Source organism: Callionymus lyra, chromosome 16, assembly GCF_982586985.1.
Source record: "Callionymus lyra chromosome 16, fCalLyr1.hap1.1, whole genome shotgun sequence".
Taxonomy (NCBI): domain Eukaryota; kingdom Metazoa; phylum Chordata; class Actinopteri; order Syngnathiformes; family Callionymidae; genus Callionymus; species Callionymus lyra.
In genome coordinates, this window is record NC_141833.1 from 2,822,803 (window position 1) to 2,834,144 (window position 11,342).

Consider the following 11,342-nt stretch of genomic DNA (forward strand, 5'->3'; position numbering starts at 1 on the left):
CATCGAGGTTTGTTCCATCCCAGAAGTCTCCAGCTCCATGGGACTCATTGTATAATCAAAGTTGAGAGCTTGATTACAGCTGGCTGGAGGAGGAAGTTAAGTCATAATGGACTCCGCTCTCGTAACCTCTCGTTTATGGAGATACCAGACGGGGGAGAACTTTATATAGTAATAAGTTCAAAACATCATCATGATGAGGGACTCACTGCATCTTGAACTTCAACATTTGAAACATGTGAGTAAGTCAGGAGAGTTTGGTTTTCACATTAGTTGCCTTTTAATAAAACAGTCTTTGTGTCTGACAATTCTGTTTAAGGCCCCATATTATTATTATTATTATTATTATTATTATTATTTTATTGTTTGTATTTTTCATTAGGTGAATCCTTCTGCTAGTTTCTGTACATGCAATATTATAAATTATTCATTTCGCTATTGTCAATGTTTTCCAAACAAGATAAAGGCTCTTATTGCGTCACTTTTTCATTTTATCCGATCGGTGCGTTAACAAATAAAAACTTGGACCCGTTTTCAATCAAGAACAACAACTGTTTTTAATAAATTGAAATGATCAATAGATTCAGTTTGAGCAATGAAGTATATATTGTATATTTTCAGTAGGGCCAGTAAAAAATGGGGGGTCAGACCTAAGAAATGTTACCAGGTGATACGTGTCTGTGTAAGCAGGGGAATAATGTTGCTCTACCCATCAGTCTGCACTCCAACATTCGCATGCCAACATTCTGACAATCATGACCTTGTTTTGATTGAAAGAAGGGTAAATGATTTTCATCAAGAACAATATTTTGCTTGTTGAATAGATGAATCAAGTTGCCCTGAACAGCTGCCACCTGTTCTGTTGTGTCTGCTAGTCATGTTATTTTTTTTTAAACTGAAGAAAATACGGGTGTAATAGAAAGTGTCCAAGTTAACTAGTAATTCATAATGCTTGAAAATCTAGTAAAACAGTAACTTGAGCTGTTATTGATCTATCTATCTATCTGTCTATTGTCAGAAGCCACCTCGGTCCAAATTGACAGAAACCTTCATGAATATTATTAGAGAAGTAATTTAATCGCCAGGAAGGTATGAATGGACTTGACAATTTCTTCAATTGAATTTAGTGTCAACAGTGAAAGGTTTAGACACATTTCAGTTTCCACACTTTCTATGGGGATTTGCTTCAATTACTGGTTGAGTAGAACTCTTATATTTACTCTTCATAATTCAACTTTGTTAGTATGTGACCAACAAAATGCTCTAGGGTAGTGTGCCAGGAAACATTTTGTTCTATTAATTTCTGTCATGGCTGAAGTACGTTCTAAAGAAACGGGAAGAGAAAACTGTCACAACTTTTATCTTGTTTTGACAATGCCTTTACACTGTTTTAACAGTGGAGGGATCCGTTTAATCTCCTGTAGCGCTGCTTTAAACACGAGGAAGCATTACATTTGATGTTGCACAATTGACCAAAGAAAAATAGTGGACCAGTTTTTTAGGGGTTTTTTTTGGACCAGGAGATTAGTTCTCCACTAATAATGGCAATAAAGATTTCTGATTCTGATTCTTAAGTAGGGTCTCAAATGTTGCTTGTGTCAGATCGATATCTGCAGTACGCACCTTAAACAACTTGTGAAAAGCAACCATGCGATATCTTGAGTAGATATAAGATCCTTAAACTTTAAATCCTTGGTAGTCATTTGGTTTCCTTTGATCTCATAATTACATCACATAGTACAATTCCCTTCTATCCGCCACAAACTATAAAGTACCTGCATGTACCTCCAGGTGACAAACTATCTGTCATCAGAAAGTGTAGCGACGGAATAGAAGTTATTTGCTAACAGCATGGAGGAATCTCCGAAACTTCAAGTCCTGGCTCTGGTCAAGGTCCCGCCTCTGAACGTTGAGGATGTGAGAATATCAGCATATGTGAAGAGCCTGGTTAGAAACCATCTGAACGAGCTGGAAACGAGACCCACGAGTGAGGCGTGCCTCACCCTGATGGTCGATGCTTGTCATCACATCGTTATTTTAACGTCCACCAGGATCCTGGAGGCCATCAAACCCGTCACCTCGCACTGGCACAGGAAAGGCCCTCGCGTGTTCGCCTCGGTCGACCCAGAGAAGTGCATATTCGGCGTAGACGAACAGGATGTGAGCACAAAATTGGAAAACGTGCTGCCGCGCAGTTTCTCCAGGAGCCTGGGCATGTCCGAAATCATTCCCTGTGAGAGCCTTAACGTCTTCATCCAGCTGGTCTCCAGGGAGATCACAGACAAGGTCAACTCGCGGATCAATCTCATCATAAAAACGGAATTTACCCATAAAAACTCAAAAATCAGCTACCCGCTGAAATTCGATTGCAACTGCATCAAATACACAACCCTTGTGTGCATGATCGGATATGCATTCAAAATTATAAAATGCCTGCGTAGAAAGAAGTGCGAGTGCATGTGCGACCAAGAGTTGAGAGACATGGACAAACTGTCCTTCTGCTCCGACTTAAAGGAGAAGATGGTGGAAGATTTAAAGGTGCAAAGCTATGATGTAAAGTTGGGGAACTTTGACGTGACCTACATCGCCGGGAACGAGAAAGCCATGGAGATTTTGATGGACAGCGAGGACTTCAAGCGTTTACAAAGCAGGGAAGTGAACGGCTTCTCAAGCGAGAGCTACAGAACGCCCCTGAACGACGACTACCCCAGCAGCAGCTCCTCCGAAAACACGGACCACAAAGACGACGGGTCTCTTTATTACGACACGGACGACAACAGCAGCGTCGAAAGTTTCCAGAGTAACGAAAACAGCGAGTCCTCTCAACGCAGCTCAAATCTCCCGTCCGTCACGGATGACGTCAAGAAGCGCGAGCTCTTCATCCTTCTGCTCGCGGGTCTGGTCCTGCACACCCAGAAAAGGGCGCAGACCATTCTCTCCCAACCAGATTTCAACACCATTGTTAATAACCTGCGGGACAAAGCTCTCGCATGTGAGATCCATCACAGCGATATTGCCGTTAGCTCCACCGCGTCCAGTGTGGAGAGATGCAACAAGGCGCTCTTCAAGGATCTGTGTGGGAGATTTGGTTCTGCCAAGGAGCTCCTCAAAGCCATGAAGACACAGGTCGCAGACGACGTTGTCATTGAAGCCTTCAAGGCTCATGTAACGATGAAATCTTCCCTCTTAGGCAGGGTGACTAAGTTTTTCACCCGTGTTGGAAAAAATAAGACGTCCCAATTCGAGCCCGCTGCAGCGATGGCCTTGAACCAGCAGGAGCTCTAAAGTCTCTCCGGACCGACCAGTCCAAAAATCAGATTAAAATAGAAATACTTGAGCTGTTGAAGTCACCAGATCTCCAGATGACCATCGGGTTGAAGGGAATGTTTCTACAGTTTCAATTGCAGAAAAAAAAGGATTAAGATAAATGTACATGATATTTTGCAAATGAAAAAGTGAATGTTCAATGTTCAGACTAATTGTGTGTTTGTTCCTTTATGAAAAAAAACATCTGTACTCATTTTTACATTTTAATCAATTTGATGTCTATAATAAAACGTAGGAAAATCTTCCAGTGTTTTTTTTATTTAAGATTTGTATTTAATTTGTTGACAATAGATAGACTTCTGTGTAAATAGCACCTGGCAATGCAACTAAAATCATCCAAAAGCCTTTTAAATAAATAATCCCACTAATAACATTGTATTTTACCGCAATTAATGTAATATATTCCAATATTCATCCAAAATAATTACTTTTAGTATTTATTTCTGTGAATAAATCTGTAAAAAAAAAACGTCTCTATGAAGCTAGATGTATTGTCACTGGTTATTATGTCCTTTGGTTCAAAATATCTGTTTATTGTTCAAAGTATGCCAAATTAAAATAAACTAACGACTACTGTTATTGTTGTCTCTTATAAATAAATAAATGATATGTACTATTGACTACGACGTAGTGGTCGTGTTCTGGCAGAAATAATTCGTGGTATTTATTTCCTCAAGTGACCCGGAAGTAGACGGGCTGACGTCGACCTCTGGCTACGTAGAGGAAAGATGAGAGAACAGAGAAATATTGTTCTGCTTGAATCAAACTGGGTCTCGACCCACCGGCGCTGACGTGTAATGTGACTTTAAAACCACACGAAGGGTTTAGTTTAGGTGTTATATTTCAGAGCAACTGTTTGCTCGTCTCATACTTCCACGATATAACCCGACAGAACCCGAACAGACGAGAAAATCTTCGTGTCGACTCAAAACAAACACAGGTAATCTCAAGGTCCTGGAGAGCCACGTCAACGATCCGCCAACAAACCTTCACCCGCCGGGTTTTTATCGTGTTGAGCGAGCATGGCTCCGATGGGTATCCGTCTGTCGCCGCTCGGTGTGGCCGTCTTCTGCCTCCTGGGTCTCGGTGTCATCTACCACCTGTACGCCGGAGTGATCTCCAACCGCCTGTCTGCTTTCAGGTGAGATGGTGCACACCTGAGCCTCTTTATCACCTGCTTGACATATCATATTAATGATATCAATGTTTACAACAGTATCGAAGGGAAGTTTTTAATCTGTTTCTTTATGAAAATATTGTGCAGTAAACATTTAATGATGGTATGTTGTGGTAACAGAATACATTGTCTTACAGTGAAATTGGAGCTGTTTATACAACAAGTGGGTGTTCCTGAACGCAACGCTTGATACATTCATGCTATTAGCCTAAGAACTTCTCAGTTTCCTATTTACATCTCATTCCAACTCTAATATCTGGTTTGATGAGACGTTACAAGGGAGAAATAAAGGAGTCATTGTTGACAAGAGACAGCGATACACTTGTCTGTTCACCTCAAGTTCATGTGAATTAATAATGTCTTATCTATTATACAATTGCGAGAATTCTGACCCGCTCAAGTAGATGAACTCACATTTCTCCGATCCTTAAAACTCTTCACTGGCTTCCAGTTTATTTCAGGATCAACTTTGATATTCTGGTTCTTACTTTCAGATCTATTCATGGTCAGACTCCTCCTTACATCACTGATTTGATCCAGCCTTACACCCCAGCTCGGGCTCTGAGGTCTGTGGATCAGAATCTACTGATGGTTCCTGAACACACTTCAGGACCAGAGGAGAGAAATCCTTCCAGGCTGTTGCTCCTAAGCTTTGGAACGATCTTCCTCTCTCTTTGCGCTTGATGGAGTCTACTGACTCCTTCAAGAAAAATCTCAAGACGTTTCTATTTGTTCAGGCTTTTCCTTTATTTTCTGGAACTCCTGTTGTGTTCTCAGTTTTATCTTGCCCTTTAAAGTATATACTTTATTGAATATTGTTTTGATTGTTTAAGCGCTTTGTGACCCTGGTCTAGAAAAGCTCTATACAAATAAAATGACTTACTTACTTACAATCCATTTGAACATTTTTATACACACATTATTTTGATTTGTGCTTTTCAAAGTGCTCTTTGATAAAGTCGTCAAACTGCATTGTCCATCCATTTGTTTTCTACCGCTCATCCCAGGTCAGGTCGCAGGGGCAGCAACATGGAAATCTTCAGCAATAATAATGTTTCCCAGTCATGTTTTCACGGTTGTAGATGCCTCCCACCTCTGCTATTTCATCGGTAAACTTCACTATATGACATCTCAAGTTTTTTGGCAGTCGTATGTCAGCAGGGTTAACTACATTAACATCCACTGCTAATGTAGGAGGGGAAGATGTTGATAGTTTGTGGTCATGTTGTCAGCGAGTCAGGTGCCCAGTTACAGAGGAAAACGTTCAGTTCAATATTTGGAGTTTCTGTTTCAGGGTTGATTGTGTTAAAAACAGACGTGTGAATGAAGAGCAGGCAGACGTAAGAGTTTTAAGTCTATCATCGGTGGCTCGGGTATGTCGGCTCAATTCATGAAGGTGTTTTAATCAAGTTTCTGCTGCTGTTTCTCACAGGCAAAAAAGTGTGAACCTGAGGGAGCTGCTGGCCGTCTCAGTGGAAGCTGCAGTTCTTGGGGGAATAGAGGTGAGATATTTAACATACACACAAGGGTTGTGTGTAGATGAGTATTTACAGAGAAATGTTATTTTTCTTTCTTCTAACCAGGTGAAAAAGGTGCGAGATGAAAATAGCTTGATGGAGAAATCAAAGGGCAAGACTAAAGAGGGTGCGAGTGAGCTGCTGACCATGGGGGACCTGCAGTCCCATAGAAAGATGTTTAACCTCTTGAGGAACACCTTTCCTGATGTTCTGGTAAATGGATGACGTCTTATCGTTTATTTAAGTATATGTCACTAACTCATTATTTATAGTCATTCTTTTTTCCTTTTTTTTTTAAACATGTCTTTAGCGTGTCAGTGATGGCTCTGCAGAGATTGTCGGTGACAGTGTTGAAAGATATGTTGAAAATATTTTCTTTAAGAGATTCATCTTCAAGTCATTGGTCACAAGGAAGGTAGCAAATCGTCTAATTTATTATTGAAATGTTAAAATAAAGTATGCATTAACACAATAATATGAATAGATTTAACTGACTACAACAACGACGTGGAAAAATGCTGTAATAAGCAAAAATAACCATAAGTCCAGCTGTCTTTGTTTTTTAAAGTACCCTGTAACAGTCTAGATCAGTGGTCCCCATAACTACGGCCCGCAGGCCAGCTGGCAAGTGACAACAGCACTAACTTTATTAAACATCTGAAGAAGCATCACGAGAAAGAATATGAGCAGATCGGAGAAACAAGAAAGACGGAAAAAAATAAAAGCGTTTACTTTGCTGTTCTGTAGAGACGAGAGAAACTTTAGAGTCAAAAATAACAAACATTCTTGTTAGTGTAAATGTTGACTTGGAATCTGCCTCGATCCAATAAATAGAGCGTTTAATAGTCATTTAAAAAAGGCTGACAGTGCTGAGTTCTGTTTGTGTGACATCACTAGACCCTCTGCTGACTTTACAAACTTCAGGAGGATCAATGATGACACAAAAATACTTCTAACAAATTAAGTTTAGTCATTACACTGTTAAACACTTTACTAACTTACTTTTAAATCTTGCTGATCACAGATCAAATGATTAAATTAAATAAAAATAAAAACTTTGAATTATATATATATATTTAACCTTTGAAATAACTATTTTAATTCCAAGTTATTTTATTGCTTATATTTTAATTGTGTTGATCACAGTTCATATTTTTTTTTTGTTACTATTTTGAGAAACAAGTGCTGCTACAAACACTTTCACATTTTGAGAAAGTGTTTTCTCAGTTCTTTGTTGTCAAAGTCAGAAAAAGTGTTGTTTCTTTAAAAGAAAAACATATATTGTTGTTCCTACAGTATCACAATATATCACAATATATCGTATCATCACACATCGTGATGCGTATCGTAGAGTCTGCTCTGACAACGAAGCTGAACTCTACCTGTTAAGATTAGAAGCAGAAAGTTAACGTTCCATGGCCTTTTTTATAGTGTAACTTATTTATTAAATAGTGTAATTATTTATTTATTTATTTTTTTTCCTGTGAAGATCCCGGGAAGGGTTATTAATATTTGTTTATGTGCTGCTTTCTGGAAAACAATAAATGTTTACGTTTAGGCACCCCTGCGATCGTCATACTTTTTCTGTTACTAATCGGAGAAGGTAAAAGTTATGTGGCCCTCACAGGAAAAAGTTTGGGGACCCCTGGTCTAGATGGACCAGATGAACAAAACGATAGATATTTGGTTCAATTTGTTGCTAATTCCAAGAGGGGATTTGGGGTTGTGTGTTGACAGGTAAACAGTGAGGAACACGACAACACGGTCGACAAGGCAGCAGCATGGAGCAGAGACATTCCAGCTGATATCCTGGACAAGGTTGACGGCAGAAAGGAAGTTCCTGCTGAAAGCGTCACTGTGTGGATCGATCCATTAGATGCGACTCAAGAGTACACAGGTGTGTGTTTTAGAGCACTTGGATAAGTATGTGTTGACACTTGTGCATTAAAATGCATCTCCTCAGAGAACCTGGTGAAATATGTGACGACAATGGTGTGTGTCGCTGTTCATGGTAAACCCTTGATCGGTGTCATCCACCAGCCATTCACTGGATTTACTGGTGGGTAGAAAGACAAGATTTCTTACTGAAGCCCTAGAAGGAGTTGATATTAAGTACATGATTATAATTTCTCTCTTGCAGCTTGGGCACTGGTGGACGGTGGAACTAACATGGAACAACGTCCTGCATACAGCATCAACCCTCCTAAGGTGATCGTGTCTCGTTCTCACTCGGGAAAAGTGAAGACCTACATCCAAGACGCCTTCGGCAACAGCACGACAATCGTACCAGCTGGTGGAGCAGGTGAGTAGAGGACGTGGATGGATTTCAAAGTCTCTATTTTTTGACGGATTTTGTCTCTCAGGATACAAGGTTCTCTCCCTTTTGAAGATGCCCTCCACAGATTCGGAAACCATTGACCAGGCGGACATTTACGTTCACATAACCTTTATTAAGAAGTGGGACATATGTGCGGGAGCAGCTCTTTTAAATGCCTTGGGTAGGATCCATGCTCACTTCTTTTACACCAGTAACATGAATGTCTTCAATCCTCTCATCTGCTTTTTCTTTGTAGTGCAAGCGTTTAATAGTCAAAATAGTTTAATTATGCTTTTATTTATGCAATGAGTACCTTGGAGATAGATCGATAGATAGATAGATACGTTATTCATCTCACAGAGAAATTCTCAGGATTGATGACTTAGAGTGACAAACCTAGATGACCAATCACAGCTGAGGGGGTGTGGTTTGTGGTAAACAAGATTTTACCTCGAGAAAACAAAGCATTTTCAGTGGGCGGGGCTTAAGAACATTTTATAATGTAAATATTTCAATAAAAACCCATATTTATGAGTACAATAGACGTCCATGATCTATTTAAGACACACTTGAAAAGCATTAGTCGTCCTTAAATTTTCCTTTTTCATAATAAATGTAAAGAATGATGTAATGATGTAATTTTCTTTTGAATCATCATGACTTGTATAGTAGAACTCTCTCTGGCTATAATTTTAATGAAGCTCTTCACTACGTAACTTTGTCTGGACAACCTGCACCAAAGGTTATGTTTTTACATGAAGTACTTAAAGCCTTTTTGAACTTACCAGGAAGATAAAACTAGAAACTGACACATAAGCCTTCATATTGTTTTGTGAACAATTTTATTTCCAGTATTTGTTGACCTTGCAGTTGGAGCCAGAAGCAATATTTTAATGTTTATGTATTGCTGTTTTAAGGTGCTCTTAACACTGTTGTTCTAGTGTAGAATCTTTTTATGTAAACGATCTTATTTTTATATTGCAGGTGGTCGTATGACAACTCTTAAAGGAGAAGATATCGACTACAGTGGAGAGCCACTCAACAAAGGAGGTCTTTTGGCAACGGTGGGCGTCGATCATAAAGCTGTACTGGAAAGACTCCCAACCTGGGACCCTGAGAAGCAGTAAAAGAAAAACCTGCAGGAACTTGGACTTTTGCGTGGAAGAGTGCAAAGATGCTTCTGGATGAAAACAAGCGAGTCCTGGTCGACTGACTAGACGTCTCTATCACTGGCAGGCTCATGGATTCGGAACACTGTGGAGCATAAGACACTTGACGCTGCAAGACTGTTCCTGCCTTCTTCTACATATTGTGCATGATTCTAATGTGAAACATTCAACCAAGCACAAGACTTTCAGGCCAATGATGTCTTTTTCGTTGTTGTCTCGATCAACCAAGTGAAGTTTCATGGCCACAGGTCCATCATCAGTGTGTCTAGAATCATTAAGAACTTGAGAATCTTTTTACCAGCTAAGAACAAATAATTTTAATGTAAGAGCTGACGACAATATAGGTGTGCTCTTTTGTCAGGTTCCCTTTCCTATGTTAGACTTTCAAAACAAGTCAATTGAGACTACTATCTGTCTCCGCCTATTAAAAAGTAGAAGCTGAAGCTTATAGTAGAATCAATATGGAGCAGATTAGATGTTCAGCTGTCGAAGCTGCGTTTTTGTTCTGCTTGAAAGTTCTTTTCCCTGCATCTGGTCACGATAGACGTGTTTTAATGAAGGACAATACAAACCGTGAAATGGCAAATAAATGATTTGTTTATTTGCCGGGGGACAACAATGTGAACTAACCTTCAAATGTTTTGGTTCCTTAACCACGTACAAAAATATCAATCTAGTGCTTCTGTTTGTTTAGCTGCAGCTACTGGTGTTGTGTTGATGAAGCTTCATGAAACATTTTCTGTGCTTAGTAGATGGTGAGACCAAAGGATACATCTCAAAGAAGAACATCTCGTGGGCTCTGAAAATGAGAGCAATACTTCATGAGGCTTCATCAGCTGCATTGGTGAATGATACTTCTGGTAAACTAGTTTCCGGTTAGTTTTTTTGGGAGATATGATTTGTTTCTGAGTGGCATGTTGTCACAGTTTACACTTCACAGACGTTTACACTCACTGCTATATGATACGTTTTATTGGTTCTATTGTTGTTTGGTAATGGTAATAACATGTTTCAGTAATATTTACTCTGGCTGTGAGTTTCTTTTTCTAAATAGCATCCTTCTTCTCGGACCTTGAGTATGTTTTGACATTTTAGTCATCAATGTTCTCTGCTCCATTGAAACTAGTGGTGGGCTGATGAAGCTTTGTGGAGATTTTTCTACCACTAGATGTCACTCTATGCTGTATAATCTTTGACTTTGGGCAATTATTTTATAAAACCACAACCTATTTTTCAGCCAAGAGTGTTCTAACTAGGTATTGAACTGTGTAAATGACATCACTGTTTCATGAAGCGTCATCGGCTAATCAGTACTTACAACTTATCTTACAGTGGATAAGCAACAATACATTTATCGTATTATTGAATTTGATGGGCTTTGAACGATGGTTAGATCATTAAAATAGAATATACAGAATCAAACAGGCTGCAAAATGTGGATTTCTTTCTCTTGAAATTCTACACAATTACGACTTAAAAATGTTATCTCTGTCGTCGTTTTTCAGATTCATACCTGCTGTCGATCCAATGGGTGAAGACGCCATCATAACCTGCAGTTTCTGCAAGTCAGCCCAGAGGTTTAAGATACCAAAAGAATGAGCAGCTTTACCGTCTGCAAGGACAGTTTTTATGGAGGGATTAATGTGTGTGTGTCACTAAAACGTCAACATTCAGAGTGTGGGATATGCAACCTCTACATATCATTTATCTTGGTAAACTTCATTGAGCTATTTTGTTTCATTAAGACCCATCAAATACAATTTTTGCATGACAACTTGTTTTTTTATTACAAATTCTGACATATTCTGTTATTTATGAAGTCATTAAGAGACTCTTAA

The 11,342-nt window shown here is 39.2% G+C and overlaps 2 protein-coding genes across 2 annotated transcripts; both read left to right on the forward strand.

Moving 5' to 3' along the window:
* The first annotated feature begins 1,842 nt into the window (after positions 1–1,842).
* On the forward strand, positions 1,843–3,414 carry LOC148063228 (uncharacterized). Its single transcript, XM_087811351.1, has one exon. The coding sequence runs from the start codon at positions 1,849–1,851 to the stop codon at positions 3,280–3,282; it is 1,434 nt and encodes a 477-aa protein (XP_087667477.1). The 5' UTR covers positions 1,843–1,848; the 3' UTR covers positions 3,283–3,414.
* A 619-nt stretch (positions 3,415–4,033) lies between these two features.
* On the forward strand, positions 4,034–10,528 carry bpnt2 (3'(2'), 5'-bisphosphate nucleotidase 2). The gene is made up of 8 exons (XM_087811637.1): positions 4,034–4,465; positions 5,934–6,003; positions 6,085–6,231; positions 7,756–7,915; positions 7,982–8,077; positions 8,159–8,320; positions 8,382–8,516; positions 9,320–10,528. The coding sequence occupies exons 1-8, from the start codon at positions 4,347–4,349 to the stop codon at positions 9,460–9,462; spliced, it is 1,032 nt and encodes a 343-aa protein (XP_087667763.1). The 5' UTR covers positions 4,034–4,346; the 3' UTR covers positions 9,463–10,528.
* Positions 10,529–11,342: the final 814 nt, after the last annotated feature.